The sequence below is a fragment of the Pipistrellus kuhlii genome, unplaced genomic scaffold (assembly GCF_014108245.1).
Source record: "Pipistrellus kuhlii isolate mPipKuh1 unplaced genomic scaffold, mPipKuh1.p scaffold_m20_p_6, whole genome shotgun sequence".
Classification (NCBI taxonomy): Eukaryota; Metazoa; Chordata; class Mammalia; order Chiroptera; family Vespertilionidae; genus Pipistrellus; species Pipistrellus kuhlii.
Genome location: NW_023425562.1, coordinates 30189844 through 30215980, shown reverse-complemented (window position 1 = coordinate 30215980; position 26137 = coordinate 30189844). Strand labels below are relative to the sequence as shown.

General features: G+C 35.9%; 1 protein-coding gene across 1 annotated transcript in view; it reads right to left on the bottom strand.

Annotated features, from left to right (window-relative positions):
* The window catches only part of L3MBTL4 (L3MBTL histone methyl-lysine binding protein 4), a 235127-nt gene extending 212906 nt beyond the window's left edge, over positions 1–22221 (bottom strand). Inside the window, exons 1-3 of the mRNA XM_036419408.2 lie at positions 22137–22221; positions 21678–21784; positions 8386–8437 (exon numbers count right to left, since the gene is read on the bottom strand). Coding sequence (XP_036275301.1) covers positions 8386–8437; positions 21678–21749 — 124 coding nt within the window. The 5' untranslated portion in view covers positions 21750–21784; positions 22137–22221. The remainder of the gene's footprint in view (positions 1–8385; positions 8438–21677; positions 21785–22136) is intronic.
* Positions 22222–26137: the final 3916 nt, after the last annotated feature.

Genomic DNA, 26137 nt, shown 5'->3' with positions numbered 1-26137 from the left:
TCAGGTGACGGTGAAGGTCACAGGAAAGAGCACATTTATATTCAGATTTTATAATTACTTGATTTTCCCTTTGATGTGGGCACATAAGTCCAATAAGATAATTTTCATCACTGAGATTCCTTAAAGAAGACCCATGTAATTATGGGTTGATATTAAAATACTCTCCTATGAATACCACCCTCTAAATCATCAAATTAACATTCAACCATATAAGATGGCAACATTCTCTTTGGAAAGTGATTAACTACTTATTTCCCTTGACCTTTTTCATCCTGGAAACATCTAATAAAATCTGTTAAATATAATTTAGCTGCAGTTAATATTGCTACTTTCATTAATTTATATAGTTCTATTAGGATTTAGACTGTCCTCTATTCAAGATATTCCCTGCTAGACTGTAATTAATTGGAATACTTAAATATTATTCAAATTGTTGTTTTATTCTTCACACTAAAAGTTTTTAAAATAATTTATTTTCCAAAATCATATCTTAACCTCTTAAATTTCGAACCTTTTAAAACAGCAACCATACTTAGTGAATGTAAATTTTAAATCCATAAAAATAAATACTGTTTCCATTCACTAGTAGACCTTTTGAGGCAATGAAGATGATAGTTTCATTAGTTGAAAGATAACACTGTTTAAATGATAGTTATAATATACAAACATCTAAAATAGTTTCATAAAAATTTCTAGAAAGTACACTTAAAGACATCAGTGAAGATTCCAATGTCACCACTGGATTCTTCTCTATTGAACTCTTTAGAACTCTTTTTACAATGACAGCCCTAGTCCTGACTTAAATTATAATGCTGTATAAACACAACAAGAAAATGCAAAAACTGTAGATCTAATAACTAACAAACCCTAAACTATGTGCTAAAGGAGGTGAATAATGGCATTTTCCCTAATAAGTACAAAATAATTTCCATTTCCTGCAAGAAAGCCCAAAGTGAATCTGCAAGTTATAACTTGTGGTTGGCAGAAAAATGGCTTCCCAAAGATATCCATATTCTGATCCCTAGAAACTGTGATTATGTTTTCTTTATATCATATATCAAAAGAAATTTTACAGTTGTAATATATTGTATTTAACTCCTTGAGATGGGGATGTTACCTTGGATTATCCAGGAGGGCCCAATATAATCACAGGGGTCCTTAAAAGTAGAGAAGCTTTCACAGCTGTGAACAAAAGGTGTGACTCCAATAGAAGGGTCAGAGAGATGCTACATTGCTGGCTTTAAAGATGGAGGAAGGGGCAATGAGCCAAAGAGTGAAAGTGTCTTCTCAAAGTAGGAAAAGGTGAGGAAATAGGTCCTCCCCTAGAGCCTCAAGAAGGAATGCTGCCCTGCGCACGTTACCTTTAGCCCAGTGCAACTCATGTCAGACTTCGAACTTACTGAATTTTAAGATAATACATTTCTGCTATTGGAGTGGTTAAGTCATGACTATAGGAAACTAATATAAAACTGTACATATATATAAAAGACTAAGTGACCATCTGACTGTCCAACCAGCTGGTAGGTATGATACACACTGGCCACCAGGGGGGCAGACGCTAAATGAAGGAGCTGTGGAACTGCCGTGACTTGATAGCAGCAGTTCTAGGGTGATGCACCCTGGAACCTGAGAGGAAGTAGCCCAATTCTAGAGTGTGTCACCAGAGAACTACCCTCTCGCAATCCGAGACCCTCGGGGGATATTGGAGAGCTGGTTTTGGCCCAATCCCCACAGCCAGGCCAAGGGGAACCCACCTGCTGGAGGGACCCTGCTCATTCCACAGATACCCTTTCAGCAGCAGCCAGGGAGGGACCTCAGGAGTTTGGCTCCAGGGTGTGTCTGTCTCTCCAGTCGTGCCCCCACCCATTACCTTCTAATTAATTCCCTTTCAATGTGCACAAATCCATGCACTGGGGCACTAGTAAATAATAAGTAATGATGTTTAGTAAACTGTTCAAATTTACTAAATACGCAATAACTGAAAATGGACCAAATAATCATTTTTATTTGCCTTAAAAATAAAAAGAAATCTACAAATAAATTCATTTAGGACAATAGTTACCACATCGTAGGTACTGTATTATCTCTCTGATTTAAACTGGGGTTCAATGTAGATAATACAGAAATTATAAAAGAACAATTGAAAGAATTCATCCATAGCTAATATTTTCCTGTCTTTAAGCCAATGTTCCAGGAATTAGTTTCTCATAGCACATGTAGACAGCATCATAAACTCTTCACTAGCTTAACATTTTTTTAATACAGAAAGAAAGCTTATGATGTTAACCCTCCAAAATAGTTTCAAATATAGTCATAAAGCTTCAGGGCTGGAAGACATCTAATAAATCAGCTAATCCTTTTAAAGATGGAGGAAGTGATTTCCCCAAGGTTTAGTTTTGGCATAAATGTCTTATTTCATGGAGCCATTACCTTGATAAGCCATAAATGTATACTAACTTAAATAGTAACTGGTTTCAATTCCCAAGCAACCTTTCTATGTTTTAAAAAACCCTCAATAAAACACAGCTTCCTTGACAAGTTAAATTTTGAACCACTGATTTCAGATTTGCTATTATAAAATGTTAATTATGACAACTATATGAGAAAAAAATAATTTCTCCTTGAATCCTAAGCACTGTGAAGACAACCACAGATACTTAGAAATATCTGCCCCCCCCCAAAAAAAAGGCAAACCATGACTTATATTTGGTAGAATACTTTGTGACATATAGCAAAATTAAAATAGCAGTGTCATAAACTCCTAAAATCTGCCTTTATATAACTTCAGCCTTATGTGGGGGGATAAATCTTTCTAGTCCAAAAATCTGTCCATAGACAGATTCATTCAAGGTACCAACTTCATAGAGAGTGCTGTGTCAGGTCCTTGGGCATATGGAGAACTGCACACCATGCCCTTCCCAAAGTATCGTCCACCAGTGCTCTTTCCATGGTTCTGAGAATTCCATCTTTGTTTTGCATGGGCTTCTCTTCCTTTCTCACCTGAGAAATTATCCTCAGGCTCTGCTAACTGCTAACTGCTCCCCCAAAGAGGGCTCTCTGCACCCTCAGGTTCATCTATGACTCAAGTTTGAAGATCACCAAATCCAAACTTTCTCCTCAAACTCTTCTCACCAGCTTCTGACCCAGAACCTTCAAATGTGCCATAGGCCCTCAATCTCCTCATGAAAACCTAGAACTATCCCTGAAATGTAGTCCAAATGTCCCTTAAGTCAGTGAACAATATCTATATTAGATCCAGTGATCCCTCCTCCAGCCCCTGACGTGTGCCACTTAACAGATCCTACGGCTTCTATTGTACCTCCTATAGTTTTGAAATATGTCTCCCCCCTCTCAGCCACCCCTGCTCTGCAGTACATGGGCACCCCATCTCATCAGTTCTTGGTAGTACACTGATCTCTGGGCTCATCTTCTGTCTACACCCACTCCCCCATCCTACTCAAGAGATATCTCTGGAGTTCTTTCTCCAGAAGAAAGGCTATTCTCTCCTTCCCCAAGCTTCCCATCTCTTTAGTAACTGTAGTAGAATGTCCAACCAGTTTAGCACAGTAAATCAGGTGCTTCTCCACTTACCTATACCAACTTCCACCCTTATCAACTGTTTTCTCTCTTCACTTACTCAACAAATACTATGAAGGACCTACTATGTGCTAGGCTCTATACACACAGTGGACAAAAATAAACACGACCCCTTACTCACAAGCTTTAAATTCTAGGGGAGAATAATCAAATAATCCAGAATGTAATTATAAACTATATTAAGTGATTTCTCAGAATATAGCATCTTGAGAGCATAGAACAGACAGACCAGCCTAGCCTGGGAGATCAGGGAAAGTTTCTAACAAAAGAGGAGAAACACTCCAGACAGGAAGCACAGCAGTTACAGGTGTCCTGTAGCAGCACCTTAAATAAGACCAGCAATTGTCAGAGCACAAGAGATGAATGAGCACATAGCTGAAGGTGATGCTGAGAAAACAAGAAAGGGTCAGATTCTGCAGGTTTTAGATGCCTTAGTAAGAATTTGCTCATATACTATCCTACTGGCAATAGGGAGCATTTGAAAGATTTTAAGCAAAGAAAATATAGGGATGTTGAAGGATCCAGTTTCTGCTTTGAAAGAGCAATGTGGGTGTATTGTGGAGTCTGAATTAGGTCATCTCAAAAGTAGGTCTTAGGACATCAGCTGGAACAGCCAGGCAAGGGATGACAGGGATGACAGCTTGAACTCAGATGGTGGCAGGAAAGATGAAAAGAGTAGAAAGATGAGAAAAATATTCCAGAAGCAGAAGCAATAGCACTGAGGATGGACTACTAATGGGAAATGAAAAAAATAAGGTGTCTAGATGGCCACCCAAGTCTTGGCTGGGCATATGGTGGCCAACTAGGGATATCTTCATATCCTAGGACCACTGTGTCTGAGCATTTCTAAGATGAAACTGTCTTTAAATCAAATATAAGATTTTTATCCCCATATAACTGATATATTTCTCAACCTTCCAAACATTTTTATAAATCTATATCTTTTAAATCTGCTCAATTTACCAAACCTTTGCCACTATCATTTTCTCCTGTTCTTCATTTTTATCAGAACAGTCAAAATATTGGCAATAATCTTCTATTTTCACTTAAAGTGTTTTATAAAAAAAAATATTTTCTATAGTAAGCTACATCCCAAAGAGGCTTTTCAGGAAAGGCTGTCAAAAACATATGGTGCCACTCACTTGTAGTTATGTACGATAAGAACAAATGGCTTTTTAGAAGTTTAACTTCTTAGCTATCTTTTTCTTAAAGAAAAACAAGATCTTCCTTAAGTAAGATAAAACATTTTTTAAAAAATGCTTCAGCCAATGCTAATTCTCTGGAGTAAATAATTTTACAACAGTTCTTTAGGAATTTCAAATAAAATATGATAGCTGATACCAAAAAATTCTAAAAATTAAAAAATAATACATAAATTCCCTATTTAACTGTTTAAGAAAAATACCATTTGTTGAGTATTTACCAAGAACTAAAACATTTTCTCATGTAATCCTAAATTTTTTTTGAAGAGATTGTAAACATAAAGGAAAACCTCATTTAAAATGGAGTCAGGAGCCAGGAAGAAAGAGTTGTCATGCACACACCACTCATCCTAACTTTACATATTCCAGCAGGAATAAGGTTACTTTACATACCATATAGGAAGAAGGAATATTCTTCTCCTTGCCCCACAACAACTCAGACAATGAGAAGTTACCACAAGCCCAAACTCTCACTCTTCTCCAATAAACTTTTGTTATTATCATCCATTCCATCACCTTCTCCTCCTCTATCAAAGCACACTCCTTCCCTGTTCTCCAGACTTGCCTATGGTTAATTATAGTTTGTTTGTCCCAAATGGCATTTCTTCTAATATACCCCAATAAACTCAATTTTCCTAGCTAAATCATTTACCTTTCTGTTTCCTTAACATTTAGAAGGGGAAAAGCCAGATCACTTGCCCAACTGAAAAAATCAGTTGTTGTTTTTGGGAACTTCAAGTGCTGAGGTCTGGAATTACCTAGTGATTGGCAATACTAATTCTATACAATTTAAACATATTTATTTATTAACAAATAATACTTACTGATACAAGCCTCGTTTTAGGGATATCTATGACAGTTGTTAAATTTTTTGAATTACTAGATTAGCTCAGAGAGTTTCCAAAAGAACAAAAAAGAATCAATCTCATGGCATGACTATATCAAGAAAAATCTAGTTCAGTCCCCAAGAAAAGAGAGGCTATATTAGACACCATTAATATTTTAATTATTAGCAGTTACTTTACCCATGCCATTTCCAAGCAGGATTCCAGTTTTTTTCTACCTTTATTTTAATAACTACAAAGGGAGAATATTAAAGTCGAAAGTTCATAAATAAATATAATGTGTGTAGGCTTTAGAATTTGCTAAATTTGGGAGTTCAAATCCTGGATTCACCACTAACTATTAAAGTTCACCCTAAATAAATTAAATTGTCTCTCAAGGCTTTATGATCGATAACACATGGGTCAATGTTAATGACACATACTGATCATTCAATAAATTAGTTTTAATAGAATTTCCAAAGAATTTAATTTCCGAAGAAAGACCTTGCTTGGTGTAAAATCACTACCTAGAATTGAGTGTTTTTCAGTATAATTTCTGTTCACATATAAATATGTATGTGTATATAATGTTTGTTTTATTATTTTCAATATATAAGATAAATTATTAGATCTCTTTTGTTTTGCAAGTAGCCCACAGAAAAGATTAAATAATTCCCAGGAACTATAGGAAGAAAATCATCACTTTAAAACTAAGACAACAGGCAATTTAGGGAATGGTTTCCTTCATCCCACTAAATGTGGTAAAGATGTAAATTACCTCAACCCCCTCTCCCCCATTTGCATTTCAACTAGCAGTTTGTAGCATCTGTATACCCAAGCCAAAGCTCATCCTTCTTCTAAACATTGAGCTAGCTATTTTCTACACCTGAGAAAATAACAACATCAGATTTGGAGAAGAAATATTAATATACAGGAGTAAATATTTGAAAATGAACCACTAACTATAAAACAAGTCTGGCAATGGAATGACAATAGCAAAAAGTTACTTTCCATTAAACTGAAAAACTATTTTTAAAAAACATGTAGTTGGCTATAATGAAACTATAATAAATTGCTAAAAAGAATCTTTTGGAGACTGAATATTTTTAAATGATTGGTCTAACTCTGCTTTTCATTTTGTGGAGTCAATGTTTCAACCATGGGATAAGAGAATCTAAAACAATTTACATTAGTGGGAAAATATAGCCGCAAGGAAGAAACAACAACATAATAAATCACAACTTTTCTCTCTGAAGAAAACAAATGTGTTGTTTAAAAAAAAACAAAAAATAAAAAAACAACCTGCTGTTAGGGCCAGGTACAGTCCAAATTTATTTCTGGAATTGCAGTGCTGCATAACTGAAGTATATTTCAATGGAGCTGAACCTCAAGTTATATAATTATCAATTACCATATTTTATTTTGGTGTTTTTTTGTTTTGTTTTGTTTTGTTTTTGTTTTTGTTTTTTTGTTTGTTTTTTAGCAAAGAACAAGATGGGACTGGGGTGACAGTAAGAGAAGAAAATAAATTTATAGTAGCATATTCTTCTTATAGTTGAAAACAATTTTTATTTTAAAAATTATTTAGGTGAAAGGCCACAATTTTCAATATTTTGCCCCAAGACTAAGCAATATAAAATGATCTCTTTAAAAACCTAAATTCTGCCTGGCTGGTGTTGCTCAGTGGTTGAGTGTCAACCCAGAAACCAAGAGGTTACCAGTTCAACAAGCTTGGATTTTGGACTCAATTCCTCGTAGGGGCCAGGCAGGAGGCAGCAAATGGATGTTTCTCTCTCACCAATGTTTCTATGTCTTCATTGCTCTCCCTTTCTCTTTCTCCAAAAGTCAATGAAAACATATTTTGAAATAATATTAACAATAATAATAATAAAAACCAAAATTCTTTTTTTGTAATTTTTTCAAGGGATTTTTAGATTTTTCTTTTATTAAAAGTTTAAACCTTACTCAAGGAACAGTTAAGGTACCTTAAAAGATCATTAAAGAAAAGTTATCAAATTTATATGCTTTCTTCCCACTGAGAACAGCACAAATGCTGAACATTCAGCTACATTTTACAGAAAGTTTAAAAATAGTTATTCTCTTGTGTAGCGATAATCACAAAGTATATGAAATATATGTTCCAGGCAACCAGCATCTGCATTTTTTATTTAAATTAAAAGCATCACAGTATTAGTTGAATATTACAAAACTGTATTAGTAACCATAAGTGCTATTCATCTTAGAGCAAATGTATAATCTCCTCTAAAACATGACTCTAATAGAAGAATGCAAGTGCTATCATTTCGAGAGTAAACCAATCTGAGAAAAGCTTAAGGGAAGAATTATAAATTAACTAAGTGGGATTTATTGTTTTCTGGTTCATAGGAAAAGTTTACAAATCAAAAGTTGTTTTACTTAAAGCTTTTTAAAAAGCAACAAAATGAGATAAGAACTTTAAACTTTACTTAATGAATATACAGGATGGGGCAAAAGTAGGTTCATAGTTAGTTATTCATACGGAAAATAATACAATAATAAACTGTTTTTCATTCTCATAACTGTAAACCTACTTTTGCCCCACCTTGTATTTGAAAATAGTTGATTTCACTGATAAAGTCAACAGAATATGCAGCGCACTGTTAATAAATACTACTACTATTATAGACTAAAATTAGTAAAACTAAGACAACTAAAGCCACCTAGTAAAAGTTTCATTTAAAAGTTGTTCCTTGTGAACTAAAGCTGGAAAAGGTGATAATTACCGTGACTCAGAGAATCTGCCCCATCCCTGGGCTTTCCTTCTTCAGCTGGCTCCTAGAACACAGGAATTGTAGTTTAGACCTCATGTTTGGATAACTGTTTGAAACACTGAAAACTAACTTTTCCGTTTGCAGGAAGCCAAGCCATATGAAAAGCACTGTAATGAGGGGGACAATATATCAGGAGTCAGTGCCCTCCAGGTGGATAAACAAACCCTAGGAAAGGCATATATCACGATCCATTCAGACACAAGAGGAATCCTTTATTACTGCTGCGGGAGGAAAAATAATTTTCCTCCTGCCCTTCTAAGTTCTTCTGGCTGGACTAATAATTTAATTAATATGAGACAGATTAATAGAAGAAAATGAGAACATTTATTATGTATGTACATAAAAATAGGGGACCCAAGAACAGATAGGCTAGGGAAGGCTTATATGCCATCTTGAGCTAAGGAAAAAGGGGTTTAGGAGATATTGTTTGGCACTTCAAAGGACAGGAAGGAAATTCACAGGGAGGTGGAAAAGAAAATGTTTGGTAAATAGATGTTTGCTGGATCATCTTTAACAATGAACATAGAGAGGACTTTGTTCAAGTGGGCCTTGCTAGATTCCTCCCTATCACACCAGTTTATATTAAACTATAGTTACCTATGAAAATAGCTCCCTTCCCGGAGCAGACCCTCTATCTAAATTTTGGAGGGCAATTAAAGGGAAGGTCAAAGGTTTTTCCTGAATCTTCTTGTTTCTTGAAAATAACCAGGCATATTTTGGAGTGGGAAACTCTGTTACTTGACAGTTCACATTGACCAGAGCAACTCCCTAATGAGATCCCTGGATCTGATAGTCACACAAGTGGCAGAAGACAGTAGAGGGATGATCCACACCAGAAGTTCTCCTTCCTACCTTTGATTTCAGCCTAGGCTCAGTTAAGAAAATGTTACCTAATTTTAGCCAAACTGACCTTCACAAATGGACAAATGAATTCAAACATTTCTGTGAAGAAACTACAGACCAAAGACGAAGAATAGAAGCAATCAATCAGAAGATAGCAAGCCTTCTCTCCATGGAGAAGCACATGTTAGGCACACTCAGAAATCTAAAGGAAAGCTAACCATTTAGCAAAGACTGAGGAATCTAAAGGAAAGCTGACCATTTAGTAGTAAATTAATTTCCAAATAAGCAAATAAACCACATATATCAAGATATGTGATTAAAGTTTCTTTATTGATAGGTAAAGCAAACCAACTTTGAAACTGACTGCATTAGGCAGCCATTTGCCCATATAGCCACGTACAACTGAGTGTGATCAATTCTTGAGGTGCCTTAGCTTACTATCTTTCCATACATATAATATATTTTAGTTTTTGAGTTCATATAGTTCAAGGTAAAAATGTATATAGAAACAAATAGTACAGTGAAAACTTGCCTACCTATCCTCCCCCATCTGGCCAACTCATAATACCTCCACCCAGTAATCACTGTTATTAGATTCTAACATATCTTTGAGAAATTTTCTTTATGAAAATACAAATAAACATTAATATATATTCTTATTTTCTTGTTCTTTTGCACAAAAGGTATCACATAATAATACTGTTTTCTAGATCTCTTTTCACTTAGAATGCCTTGGAGATCATTATCCTGTTATGAAGAGCATTCTTTTTTCATTGCTGTACAGCATTGTCCTGATTGGATATTTCATGATTTATTTAGCTGGCTCCATGTTTACAGATGCTCAGGTAGTTTCTTATATTTTTTCCAGTCATTTAAAGCTTCCGTGAAAAACTAGCACAGATGTCAGTGTGCATATGTGCAAGGGTGTCTAGGGAGTGGTCTCTCAGAAGCGGAGACGTGTGTTGTCCTGCTGATAAATGCCACCAAGTCTAGCTCCACAGGAGCTTCTCCGTGGACAGTCCCACAGCCTCAGATCAGGGCCTGTTTTCCCACTGTCTGGCCAAGAGGAGTGTTATCAAATGTTTGGATTTTTGCCAAGATGACAAGTGAAAAATGATATCTCACTATAGTTTTAATTTGTACTTGTTTCACTAGGAGAAAGTTGAAGATCACTTCGTATATTTAAAGGCCATTTGTATTTCCTTTTCTGTAAAATAGTTCTTTATATGCTTGGTCCATTTTTCTTTCGGAATGATTACTCATCTTTTGCTCTTGATAAATCAGAAAGATGATTCCTTTCTCTACATTATGAGATGCATTATTTTTTTTTCAGTTTGTCATTTCTCTGTTTCACTTATAGTATTTTTTAATATGCAGAGATTTTGTTGTTTAAGCAATGAAACTACAGAACTTCTCTTTTATGGCTTCTAGATTTGGGTAATAGAAAACCCTTCTCAATTCCCAGATAATAGACCTTTATTTATGTCTATTACACTTATAGCTTATTTCTTACAGTTAAATCTTTGATAAATCTAAATTTATAGTAGTATGTGGTGTAAAACCACAATATTTTTGCCCAGGTGACTATTCAGTTGTCCCAAGACCACTTGCTGAATAGTCCTTCTCCTCCCCATCAGTCTAGATGTGTGGATTACACATTAAGCTCCATGTGCATTTGCTCCTACTTCTGCCTTGCCTCTTCACTTGTTTAGTTTGTTTATTCCAATACCAGTGCCTTTTCTTCTGTGAACCTCAGTTTCCTGGTCTGTCTTGGAGATAATAACTTCTTCACTGGATCATTTTAAGATTTAGGGATCCACAGACAAAGCTTTATTATGGCACATCGCACATAGCAGACTCTCAGCAGTAGCTATTACAGTTATTTTGCCAAATACAAATTGCTAAGAATGTACACTGTCTTAAGTATTAAGTTGGTCTGCGTACTCGTATTTACCGCCTGAAGAAACATATATCAAATGAACAAAATCAATGATGAGAGAAGAATTCTGAGAGAAAAGTCAAGAAAAATCTTAAAATCCTAACTGAATTAATTACCTATTTTAAAACATTTGTTAAATGTTTTTGAGAGGGCAGGGAGGGGCGAGGATGAGCTCCCAACTCTGCCCCGCCCCGTAGGGCGGAGTTATCCCTAGCCTTCAAAACCCCTGGACCGGGAGAAATTCGCTCTCTTCCGCCATGCTGCCGGCATGAGTGGGAGGAGCCCATTGCTAGCATGGTACAGGCTCTTTTGTTTATTGCATCGGACTCGGCTCCCTGGTGGTCCTTGGGGATCAGGAAGTCTGGGCATAACAGTTTTAATAGGCCAGGAACTGTATTGGGCCTTAAGGGTACACATAAAATGCAATTCCCAGTGTGTGTGCACTGACTACCCTTCATTTGGCAGGAGGTTGGCATATGCTGAATGGCTAACAGAGGGCGAGATGAATACTGGGTTTACTCTGCTATTCCCAGCTCCTTATCACATTCTCACCCCTTGAGGGTGGTAACAGTGAGATTTCTGTTCTCCCTGTCCTGCTCTGGGCTCACCTTTGCCTTCCCTCCTCTCCCTGAGCACAGCCCTCACTGCTGCTCTTCTGAGGTTCCATAGTATCCACTGTCTGTTTCAGTCGCCTCTTTCCACCATTCAGTTCACATTTAACTTCACAAACATGACAATCAGGGGATTGCTATCTCCCTCCACAAGTTGCAAATATGCACAACCAAAGTCCCATGGTGCAGCTTCATCTGAATGCCCTACAAGCTCCTGAATCTCAATAATTGCAAAATCAATTCATCCTTTTATACCAAAGCCTCTTTTCATTCCCATTCAAAGTACCCTGAGGTCACTCTGCAGCTTCTTTCACCCACATTTCCTCCCCCACTAGCTCAATCCCCTCGTGGTGGACTGGCTTCCCAGATGACCCCTAATGAATCATGCCCTTACAGAATCTCCTCCTCCCCTGAGGCGGGGGTGGGGTGGGGAGGTGGAACCTAACACTTGCTTCTAGATAGTCACTCCCTCCATTGCATTACATTGTATGACTCCACCTCAGTTGACTAGAACAAAAGGGTTTCCTGCTGGTCTTGTCAAAGTTGGCTGCCATGTGTGAGAGGACCACAGGGAGAGGAACTGCAGGGCCTCTGGGAGCCAAGAGTGTCCCCTGCTTGACACCAGCAAAAAAAAGCAGAAACCTCAGCCCAACAATTGTAAGGAACAGAATTTTGCCAACAACTGCTTGAGCTTGGAAGAGGCCCCTGAGCTCCAAAAGTAAGTGAGCTAGGCCAATACTTTGACTAGGCCAGAACAGAGAATGTATTTAAGCCATGCATGGACATCTAGCCTACATAATGTGAGGTAATAATAGTAAGTGTTTGAAGCTGCTAAGTTTGTAGTAATGTGCTATATGGCAATACAAAACTACTACACACCTTTTGAGCCTTTAGGAGTCAGCTCAGAAAGCTCTTTAATCCCACTTCTCCACAAGCTAAATTGGGTAACCTTCTGAAGCCTGGAAACATCCTACACAAATGTCTATTATTGAGCTTATTACATTGCACTACCATCATCTGTCTTCTGCAGTCTCCTGCTTTGATGAGTTTATTGAAGGCAGTGTCTTAATGTTTAACTCTAAAACACAGCCTAACACCTACTCTAGCTTAACAAATATCTGCTGAATGAAGGCAGGACTGTGAGGTCCAGAATAGTATGTTCTGTCTGGCAGATTTCACATTCAAAATTACTGTGGATATCTTTGTGCAATTAGCAGGTAGCATCCTGATAAGACATACTTCAGCATGCATGCAAACCACCTGGGAATCTTGTTAAAATGCAGATCTTTATTCAGTAGGTCTGGGGTGGGGGGAAGGGGACTCCTACAAGCCCCCAGCTGACAATACTACTGAAGGTCTGTGGGCCACAGGATGAGCACCGTGGCCATAATTTACCAGGCAGGGAGGGGGTTGGTCATCAGAAAGCAATCAGAAAGCAATAACCCAATCCTACCACCTTTCTTCTAATGTGTGGGGAAGCATGGGACTTGGTTGCAAAGTCTGTAAGAAGGATTCTTTGAAAAGTTGGGTTCTCTGGGGGGGATTTTTCCAAACAACTTTGAGTCCCTGGCTGTTTTGTTGTTGGAATTTTTATTTTTAATATCTAAGACTTGACCTTGTACAAGCATGTGTTTTCTCAAGGACATTTATTCTGTTTATAGTATTTAATCGTTAATTTTAATTCAAGTTGTTATAATAAAAGCTTAAGAAGGCAGGCAAGCAAGGCTACTTGGGGCTATAGCCAAGTAGTCCCTTAGTCTTTCTTTCACAGAAACATGTGTCAGAGTAATCATTCATCCGTTGTTCAGGGTCTGCTGGTCAGTCCCAGCAAAGTGGTTCCCTGTGTGAGGATCCAGGAATGCAAAAAAAATAAAAAATAAAAAATAAAAATAAAAAAAAGGCAGAACCCTCGAAAATAAAGAGGAAAATAACAAAAGTAACTGCACAGTTAGTAGTTGGATCCCACTTGGGATTTCGAAGTTTGAGGAAATTCTTTCTCAGCTAAGGTTTCATAATGGGACAACAGTTGTCCACAGAACAGCAACAGTATATCACAGTGCTGAAACAGCTATTAAAAGCAAATGGTGCCTATGTTACAGAAGAACAACTGAAAAGCTTATTAAAAATTGTTATAATTTATAATCCTTGGTTCTCTGATGCTGGAACACTAGACCTTAATCTCTGGGAACAAGTAGGCAAAAATTTAAAAAGAAATCAGGCCCATCTACTGGTAAAAGAACAATTAGAGTTGGGACACATAGAACCTTCTAATAGCACCTGAAATTCTCCTATTTTTGCAATCCCCCCCCAAAAAAAATTTAAAAAGTGGAGGCTTTTACATGATTTAAGAGCAATTAATACTAATATTCAACCCATGGGAGCTCTCCAGCCTGGACTTTCCTCCCTGGCCATAATCCCATAAAAATGGCCTATTATTATAATAGATTTTAAAAATTGTTGCTATATCATTCCTTTGACTACCCAAGATTGGGAGAAATTTGCATTCACTCTCCCCTCAATGAGGAACCTGCTCAAAGATATCACTGGAAAGTCCTGTCACTATTCATGCAAAATGATGAGCTGAATCAGATCTAATTTTCTATGATAGCTCTGTACCCCAATTTCATCCCTCTTTTCCCATGAAATACAAGGGAAATTTACATAATTCAAAACAATGTGAGTCTCTTCTCATAAAGGTTCTACTGAAAAAAAAAACTGAAATGGTAACAAAATAGTATTCAAGAGTTGATTATGTGAGTACCACAGCTACTGAAGCATTTTTATAATCACTATATTATTCAAAGATGAAAAGGAACATATAATATGCTGTCTGTCACTCAGTAGATTAGGATGTTTGGCTCACACTTCTTTATTTGCTATTGAAATTCTGCCTAGATAGAAAAAAATATATCCCTCAGAATTAAATTACCCAAGTTCTTTCTGTCCATACATTTTTTGGATGTATCAAGGTTAAAGATATATACACCAGATATCATAATTTTATATTTCAGAATAAATTTACATTTTTCTTATGATATACTAACCTAACTTTTCAACAATTTTGCAAATAAGGAAGAATTTAATATCATACAACAAAACAGAAAAATACTGAATTTGGTCGGGGTAACCTAATGCCAAATCCCCACTCCACGTGCTATGTATTCTCTGGATCTGATGAACAAATGACATATGTTCTCTGGACCTGATTTATCTTGTCTGTAAATAAATGTTCTTCAAAGCTCCTGCTATCTTTAACATTCTTTGCTTCTGTCCTAGCTAATTATTTCAGAAATGTAATAAATTAACACTACTATTAATAGAGAGCTAATTTTTTAAAAACAAAAGAAAAAGCTGGCAGTTTACCTAATCCTCCCAGACAGAACACTTAAAAAAAATCAATATGAATTGAGAAAAATAAAACCATTACTATGATTTCCCAGGCTTCCAACTTTAGTTCTGAAAACTGAAAATAAAGTTTTAGGGGGATAAATAAATAGCGCTCAAAAATAGGAGATGAAGATTTAAGGAACATAAAATAAGGCTCTGCTGTGGTAAATTTCCATTTGTCAATTTTAAATCCATCATATTGAAGAGAGGATTATGAGATGAGAAAATCATGAAGATGGCCCTGGAAGCATCATATGCTTTTACTACCAGTTACAGTGATCTTTCTAATTAATCAGTGTCTATATTTCCCTGTGTATGAATTCCAATCAAGGAAGCAAAACACAACATCTCACCCAGTGATTTGCGTTTGGCAGTTTTAAGTCACCACCTTGGAATGTCAGATCATGCCTCTTCTGTTCCCACACTGTCAGACAGAGTTCCTGGCAAAGAAGGACTTGGAAGCACCCTGCTGTTCCTCTTCCATAAGAACAGGGTGATATCTATGGTTTCATGAACTATAGGAAACACTGGCTATATAATAATTCCAGTAATAAACTACTTTTGAATTTCACCTATTGTTTCAAGTCCACTTTTCAAATTCTCTTTTGGTGTGATCCAATGTGAGATACAAACTGAAGGTAAAGGAAATTAACCTTTCAGAAAAAAATTGAGGAGAGGATTACTTTCCATTGCCCTACTAGAATTCAGATGCAGACAGGGAGAAGGAAATGTTCTCATTTTGTTCAAACACTCAATACCATAGCTACTATCTCTGAATGAAATCTCTCTATAGTGTTTGTATTAATCATGTTTTTCATTTATTTTCTATATTTTCTTGATGCTCAGACATTTTTGGAGCTTTTAGATGGAAGGGATTGTTCCTCCCAGAGAGAGCTAATTCCTAGAGATAGCAACAACTTGCCTGTGTTTCTTCCCCTTGATATGCAAATCAACGACTCAGGAGTCCATAAGGGACTTGCTCTTTTTATCAGGCCCTTGCAGTCTGGGACACTATCCTCCTAAATCACCCCCAACAGAGACAGATCCTATAGCTAAAGACCAAGGAAAATATTCAAATATTCAAACCAGACAATCCTAACCTGTTACCCTGCCTTGCCTATTCCTTCCTTTAAAAAACACAGTAAAGGCTTTTGCCTACATTTTCCTCTCACTCCTCCTGCTTCCTGACCAATGTTGGTCTTTCCCTATATGGTCCTGCAAGGTGTGATGTGCCCCTCCTCTTGGGAAACGTGAGTAACAAACTCTTTTCAATAGCAGTTGTCTCTTGATCTGCTATACTCACTATACCTGAATAAAAACAGATATATTTCAAAAATAATATTTGCTAATTATACAAAATAACAAAGGGAAAGATATCTAAAATAGTTTTATAAACATGTTTCCATGTTTAATCCATACATAAAAGAATTTTATTGGTTGATGCAAACTATTATCAGCCCTGTGTAGGGCAACAAGATGATAAAAAATTTAGAACAACTGAAAATAAGAAACAAAAATAACCCCACCTTAAACATGTTCTCAGTATCTACTTAAAGATATTACAAAATACATTTCACTACACTATGCATAAGTTGAAGGCAACCATGGCCCATCTTGTCAGCATACAAGTCCAACAGTCACAATATCAAGTATAATTTCCTCTGTTCTGCCTTCAAGACCCATCTAAGTTCAGCCACCCAAATCCACTCTAGTCTTCTTACTATCTCTTATGTACACCACTTAGACTTATTAAAATAGAAAGACCCTTAAAGATCTTCTAGCCTGACCAGTGTTGCACAGTAGTTGAGTGTCGACCTATGAACCAGGAGGTCATGATTTGATTTCTGGTCAAGGCACATGCCTGAGTTATGGCTTATCCCCAGTTAGGGGGCATGTAGGAGGCAGCCCATTTTCTCTCATGATTGATGTTTCTATCACTCTCTTCCTCTCCCTTTCTCTCTGAAAGCAATTTTAAAATAAATGTTTTAAAAAATATTCTAAAATAAGTCTACAAAGAAGCTGAGCCCCAGTCTGGCGAAGGACTTGCCCTTAGTCACAGAAGGAATTATCACCAGAGCCAAAGACTAAAATGCAAATATTGGGCTTCTAGCCCAACCATCAGTTTAGAAAACTTACAAGAGCAACATCTCTTCAGTAGGACAAGTCATTATAATCTCATCATACATTACATATGTGACATTTGCTTTCAACCCCATACCTTTGCTCATGCTGCCTCCTTGGCCCAGATGATCCCTACTATAACCCTTCAACTTTCTTAGCTCTCAAGGTTACTTAATTGCCTACAAAGAGCACCTAGATGTTACAATGCAAATAAATTGTATTCTCTCATATTACATTTTTACCAAGTTAGATTTAAGGGCCACTTTTTACAACAGAATTAAATATATGTTAGATAAACATTTTTATTTATTAAATAAATTAATTAAGGCATTAAACATGTGCATCTTATATACTCTTCATCCTTCAAGGTCAGACACAAGTCCCAATAAGCACACCTTTTCCTGAAGGTTGAATGTGCCTTACAAGCACTATGTGCATAAGTACTTAGTTGTATTGAAATACTATAGATAAGATCCTGTTCTTTTATTCAGCAATGCCAAATCCTTTAGGCAAAATATGTCTTATATTTCTATTTCTCAAAACTCATAATTCACTAATTAGGTCTAGATTCTAAGAGGTTCAGATGGAGAAGAATAATGCTTATTAACATATATATACAATTACAAACCACATATTCTATACTTGTATAGTCAAATAAAATTTCCTTTTTTATTTAGGAAACTTACATTTTAGGAAATTTGAAACTTTATGGCCTGAATTTACTTTGGGGTTTTATGACCAGAACACTCACACAGAAAACATCTATGAAAGATCTATGAAATCTCCTTGGGAAAACACACACACACACACACACACACACACACACACAAACAAACAAAAAAACAAAAAAAAACCCTTAGTTTCCCCATTATCACATATTACACTTCCCCAGTCAATTTTAAAGGTGGAAGGTGAAAAAATCAAGAAAATAGCACCAAAATAATATCAGTGTTTGGGTGGGTGTTGTGAAAAACATATATTACAGAGTCTATAAGGAGAAGGGAAACACTTCTCTTCAACACTGTTGCAATGCCATGGAGACCAGTGTGGGAAACAGAAGTTTATCCACGTGGGAGGTTTTAGATAACAAAGATGTAAGCAGTCTTCAGAAAAAGAGGCATCCTTGCAGCTGCTGTCACAAAGTATAAATTGGGGTTACATCTTAGAAGGATGATATGAAAGGCTTGTCAAAATTTTAAATGCACAAACTCTTCAGTACAATTCTAATGGGAAGATTTCATCTGTGAATCAACTACAAAAATATGCCAGATATATATGAAGGAACATTGGTTGTAATATTATATGTAACAACAAAAATGAAAAATAACCTAAATGTTTACAGTAGGGCACTCTTCAATAAATTATGATACATTCACAGAATGAAATATTGTGCACCATTGAAAACAATGACAAGATACACATGCTTAAGTGAAAAAAAGCAAGATACAGAACAAGAAGTAGAGTGTGAACCCATATCGATATGTGTATGCATGTATGTGTGAATATGTACATAAAGTGTTTAGAAGGTTTTTAGTTTTCTTTTTGTTTTTGATTCCTATATAGATGCACAAGAAAATATAAACAGTGGTCACACCTTTAGGGAAAGACATGGGGTTATTATGTGTGTTAGTAGGTGCAAAGAATTTACATTCTTATTTTAATTCTTGTCTGTACTATTTGATTTTTTTAACCATGTGCCTATATATTGAAATATACAAATAAATATTTTTGAAATTCTATTAAGAAATACGGAGAAACTATTTAGTCGAGGAAGACATCATTGATAGATATTACTATCAGCATCTAAAAATTATTTGATATCTAAGATATTAAGTTATTGTCTCAAAAACAGATGTCTAGAAAGCATCCCTCTTTTCATTACATTGATGTTTTATTTCATCTGCCATGCTATTTTGCTTGGTTGACTGAAAATGTCAGTTGTAAAAGTATAAGATTAACAGAGTAAGTAAAGGATGTTACTGACATTTCAATCAAAAGTTAAACATGATTATAGTGATATAACTCAAACAGGATTGAACCCCTTTCCCTCCATAGTGAATGCAGCCACAGATGTGAACCTGCTCACTGTATTGAACTATTAAATTTACCTAAAGAAAACTGACACTGTAACTGGCAATTGGCTCCAAACTGATAGTACAATGCAGAATACATCCTAAAAATGTGTCTTTTCAATGATCCTATAAAATAATTATATGTTCCAAACACCTCAGAACTCAAATTAGTAACTTGATCCTTTGAAATGACATTTCCTTGCTATTGATCAAAGAAGTCCATTTGCATGCAGATGCCATTAAATGCCAGGAACATCCTTCAACAGATAGTTTTAGAAATCTAGCTACACAAAGCCCCACACAAAAACAGCACCTATTTAAATGTTAGGCAATTTTGAAGTTTAAAAAAGGGAAAATCCCAAAGTGGGATGGAAACAATGGTAAAAGTATTAGCATTAAGTCACGAGAAAACTGGAATTTGTGCTAATACAGAAGAGGCAGAAGGTTAAATATTCATATTGTATGGCAAGATAACTGAAGTGCTGAGAAGGAGCAGTAGTAAATTTAAAGAGAAATGATACTAAGAAAAAGTAGAAAATATGTTGGATAGGAGAGGTGGCTTCAAATATTAAATTTAAAAAGTAAATAAACATGCAGTAGTCATTATCAATTGGAACTACAGCACTATTAGTAGGTAAGATATATCTAGCTATTTCCCTAGGACAGTGTTTCTCAAACATGAGCACGTATCAGAATTACTTGGGGGGTTTGGTAAACTATAAACTGCTAAGCCCCATCCCCGGAGTATTTGATTCACTGAGTCTGGAGTGAGGGTCAGGAATTTGCATTTCTAACAAGTCCCCAGGTGATGCTGTGGCTGCCAGTCTGGAGACCACATCTGGAGAATCACTATCTTAAAATAACTTGGAACACATCAAATACCCTGTCTTCTCAGAGGCCATGACACAGCAAACCAAAAATACTGAGAAGAATGGCATCCTCACAAGCTTGAGACAGGTGACGGCCTCCCCAAGTTTGGTCCAAGCAACCTCTTAGACAGTAAGCTCTCCATGATACATTTAGAGCACTCAACTCTCATGGACCTGGTCTATGAGGTGAAACCAATCTGGACCTTAAGGGGCACTGGACCTCAGCCCCAAGTTAACCACCTCAACTCCCAGTGAAGCTGACCCTGAAAAAAAATAGCTCTATTGTTTGACACAGACCTATATTTAACATCTTAAAACCAAACACAGACCACACCATCGCTTGACAGGTCTCATTTAATGCATGGAGTTCATCACACCACACCTAACCTGGCATTGAACCAAAGAATGTTCAACTCTGTGTCACTTCACCAACTGTAATGTATAAATGTGTAACCACAACCCACATGAAGACCCTCAAACCCACATCCAAATAAATAATGAGAGCCCAAGAAACATTGAGAAAGTTCTAATGGCCCACTAATCCCAAAACAGTTACAACAGAGGTCTCCTGGTCACTTTTGCCCACCTTGAAATGTGTTGGGATACAAAAAGTTGTCATAAGGAAACAGCACTCATATCTAAAGGCATGATGCATATTATACCCTCTAGTTATCGAGATGTCACTGTGAGTTGTTTTTAGATACATTTAAAAACTAGACTCTGAGTGAAGCAGGTTACTCTCCACAATATGGATAAGCCTCATCCAATCAGTTAAATGCTTTATTAGAAAAAAAAAGATTGACTTCACTTGAGGAAGAGGGGATTCTGTCTCCAGACTACCTTGGAATCAAGACTGCAATGTCAACTTTTTTCTGGGTATACACCCTGCCTTCAGACTTGGCAGCCCCCAAAATTTCATGAGTAAAATCTAAATCTTTAAAACAAATCTTTCTCTCTCTCTCTCTCTCCCTCTCTCTCTCTCTCTCTCTCTCTCTCTCTCTCTCTCTCTCTCTCTCTCTCTCTCCCCCTCCCCCCCCACACACACACCATTATCAAGTAGGGACAGAAATTGTGACCTGCATTTTTCACAGGACTGCCAACTACTTCTACCAGTTTTATTTCTCTAATAAATACAATCCTCTGCAATTTACAAGCTCTTTCCCTTGACAGTGATCAATTATCTCCATCTTTTAAAAATTAAGACTACCTTATAAAATATACTCTACTGTAATGAAACTTATATTCTATCCCACTGAACATAAAAGTCGATCAGAATGAACCAATTTTCAGTGATTGATTGAAAAAAAGCACTTCCATGTGGTTATACAAACTCTACAATTACCGTGTGAATTTCCAGATTGAACACAAACTCCAAGGAAGAGTCCAGAAACTGACATCTTACCAAGCTTCCATCCTGATTCACATTCTCTTTGGAATCCATACTAAGCTTCCTCTTCCTATTGGGCTGTTTCATTGCCTCTTTAGCACTCCTTAGTAGTTAGTGTCTTTCTGCAAAATAGTGCCATATAAAAAGTTCAGTGGGTTTTGTTCCCTTAGGTACAAAAGTAAAAAAATTAAAAAAAATATTCTATCAATTATACTTTTTATAATTGGTTGCCATAAATACTCTGATAAATGAGCTGACATAAAAACTGTTGGTTTTATAACCCCTTAGTGTAATAATAATTTAATGGGGAAAAGAGATGAGTTTTCCACCTCATCTAGAATTTATATTAAAGAGAAAATAGGTGTTATTTCTTCTGGTCTTATCTATGATGAATTTTTTTGTGTTTTGATTTTTACTTAGCTGATCTAATCAATTAGAATTCACTACAATCTGCATATCCAGCTCTGTACTCACATGGTCTGATTGTCCTCAAGTGTCAAAGCAAAGGTATTCTTGGTAAAAGGTCTTCGTCATACAAAGTATAGCACAGCAATCTGGAACAGAGAAAATTTAAAGAAGATTATGATTCCATTTTCTCTAATAAAAGAGAAATATGCAAATTGACCATACCTTCGCTATACCCACAAGCCATGCCCACCAGCCAATCAGGGCAAGTATGCAAATTAACCTAACCAAGATGGTGGTTAATTTGCATATCCAGTCCAGAGCAAGAGTAGAAAGAAGCCAAGCACTGCAGAAGGGGGAGTGAAGCTGCAGAGAAGGCAGGGAAGCAGATGGGGCGGGGAGAAGGAGAGAAGCAGGTGGGGCAGCTAAGACCGCAGCAGGAAGCCCTATTGCAGGAATCTCCCTACAAGGGGCATTTAGTTAATAAACAATAGTTTTGAAAAATTATTTTGAATGAGTTTTTTGATAGAGTAAATGAACCACTTTGGAGAACTAATCACTAGTACTGTATAAGTACAATTTGAGCTATAATTTAAAAAGTCATTCACTTTGAATAATTCTAACTACAGTTTACATGTAATTTTTTAAAGATTTAATATAACTAAATCATCTATTGTCCCCAATATTATATATCCTACTTCATCCCTGATATTTCCATCTGAACAAATTACTCTAAATACTACAAACTGAACATTTTCACATCTGAACTCATCATTCCCCTCTTACTGCCTCCCAGTTCAACTCTCTCTTCCTAGTTGCACTAATGACACCATTGGCCACTCATTTACCCTTACAATTGTCCGTAAACCAAGCTAAGGAGCAATGGAAGCTGAAATCTATCCTGAGCTCTGCACACATGCCATTTCCCCTGCTACAGGGTTATTATATTTGCCAGGAAGAAACTGCATCTTTTTTCTAATTCAAAGAAAGACAACTTTTGGGCTAATAGAGGCCCTGACTTTGCCTGAACTAGAGATCTAGGAGTTAACATCATTTCTTCCTTACATCAACACCTCACACTAGGTCACCAGATTCTACTGATTTTATCTGTTAAATATTTCTTGAATTCCTCTCCTTGCTGTATTCCTAATAACTCCATGACCACCTCCAATCTTATGCTCTAGTGCTCAAGTCTTACAGTCCTCTGGAACACTGGCATGCCTTCTCTTCCCAGATCCACACTTTGTTTCTCTCTCAATCTTGGAATAACTTCCCTACCACTTACCCAGCATCACTTCAACCTCTCTCCTACTCATCTTTTATGACTCAACTAAGATACTTCATTATCATTGAGAAAAGCCTTCCTTTCTTACCTCCTACATCCAATGGACCAAGTGTGACTTGCTTAAAATTAATTGTGCCCATACTTATCTTTGCCACAGAATTCAATACTTTATACTACATTTTAACTTTCATTCAGATATGCCTCCCCTTAAAACAAACATTTTGAACTACTGATCTTTATTTTCCATTGTCTATATCAGCAATTTTCAATGGCAAGAATTTTTAAAACATGCAATACCTGACTATTTAGAGGAGGGCACTGACCTCTTTTCCCTTAGATTGTTTAAATAAAATAAAAATTAAAAAATCAAACTAACAAAAACAGCTAACACAGCAATGGCTGCCCAGTGTGAATGAATCAAAATTATATCTACTTTTTTTTGTCAGATTGGCAAAAATACAATATTTTTTGGTATGCCACAGAATTTTAGTAATTAGTTTATGTGTGTCATGAGATGAAAAAGGTTGAAAATAGTTGTTCTAGATAGTACTTGGCTTATAGCAGACTCTTAATGCGTTTGTTCCAACTGCATAAGTATGTCTGAATTGCAGAGCCTCAAACGCCTTAGGTACATTGAATATTACTTTTTGACCCATGCATTACTCTTTAGAACTCTGCATGACTAAGTGAGCGTAGGTCTCAAACCTAACAACTCCTTTCTCTTTTTCTTTCATATACAACAAACAAACAAACAAACAAACAAAAACATTTCCTCGTATTGATTTGCTTCTAGTCAGATGATATTTTTATCCTTAAAACAGGTACTTATCCATTAAATCCAATAACATCGCATTAATTTTGTAGAATGTAAATACAATTTATCATGCCTAGCTGCCAGTAATACTCTGAACATCTATGCAAATGAACAACTTAGACTTGATGCCCTTAGCAAAATATGATTGCACAAGACATAAGCACTGCCAAGGCTGGCTTGCATTTCACAACTAATAATACCCCAGGGCTTGACAAAGTTGGATATGAAAAAATTAAAAACCTTTGCAATTTAAAGTGCAGCCAGTAAGATAAACAAGCCTGATACACTTCTAGCTAGACCAACAAACAAAATGAGAGATAAGATTTAAATCACTAAAATCAGAATGATAGAGGTTACATCAATAATGATCTTATATAAGTATAAAGGATTATAAGGAAAAACTGTTGAACTTCACATATTTAAACCATCAAGCCGAAACTGGTTTGGTTCAGTGGATAGAGCATTGGCCTGTAAACTGAAAGGTCTCAGGTTCGATTCTCATCAAGAGCATGTACCTTGCTTGTGGGCACATCCCCAGTGGGGGATATGCAAGAGGAAGCTGATAGATGATTCTATCTTATCCATGTTTCTAACTATCTATCCCTCTCTCTTCCTCTCTGTAAAAAATCAATAAAATATATATAGTTTTTAAAAATAAAGCCATCAAGTTAGTAATATATTCAACTCAAAGTCAGATCTAGTCTTTTCTTTCAACATCGCTAAAAAAATTTTGCTTATAATCCACTATAATCTTATGAGGTCCATCACTGACCAAATCTTTGGTATGTGATACATGACTGTATGTAAAAAGTTCTGAGAAATCAACTAAAAACTAATAGAGCTACCAAAAAAAAAAAAAAACTATTAGAATAAGTGAGTTTAGCAAGGTTGCAGGTTATAGGATCAACATACCAAAATTGGTTGTATTGCTATACACAAGCAATAAGCCAAGAATAAATTAAAACAATTCCACTTATAATAGGATCATAAAATAAGTATAAATTTAACAAAAGAGTGCAAGACTTATAAATTGAACACTACAAAATATTGGGAAAGACATTAATAAAGAAGAAAATAAATGTGAAGATATTCCTATTCATGGGTTTGAAAACTTAAACAATGTTAGTATTCCCCAAACTGATCTCAGATTAAATGAAATATCTATCAAAATTCCAGCAGGCTTTTTTGAAGAAATTGAAAAATTAATCTATATGAAAATGCAAAGAACCAAGCAATCAGTGAAAAAATATAGAGGATTCACACTTTCTGATTTCAAAGCTTCCTACAGAGCTTTAGTAATCAAGAAAATATGGTACTGGCTTGAGGACATGCATACCGTCCAATTGAATAGATTGATGTTCTATAAATAAAGTCATACATCTATGGTTAAATAATGTTCAACAAGGTTGTCAAGACAATTTGGTGAGCAAAGAACAGTTTTTCCAGCAAATGGTACTGGGACAACTAGATATTCACATACAAAAGAATAAAGTTAAACTACTATCTCATACCGATATACAAATATTAATTCAAAATGGATCATAAACTTAAATATATAAGAACTAAAGTGATAAAACTCTTAAAAGAAATACAGGAGCAAATCTTTATGTTGATCCTATGTAGGTTAAGTAATGGTTGGTTGACTATAACCCCAAGGTACAAGCAACAAAAAGAAAGTAAGTAAAAGTGAAATAAAACAAAATTAAAACCTTCTGTTCTGAAAAAGATACCATGAAGTAAGTGAAAGGACAACCTACAGAATGGGTGAAAACATTTGCAAAAGATCTATATTCAAATTATAAAAATAATTTTTACAACTCAATAATAAAATGATAACCCCCCAAAATAGACAAAGGATTAGAACAGACATTTCACACAAAAAAAAGATGTATGCCCAGTTACCAATAAGCACATGAAAAGATACTTAACATAATTAATAATTTGGAAATGTAAATTAAAAGAAAACACAAG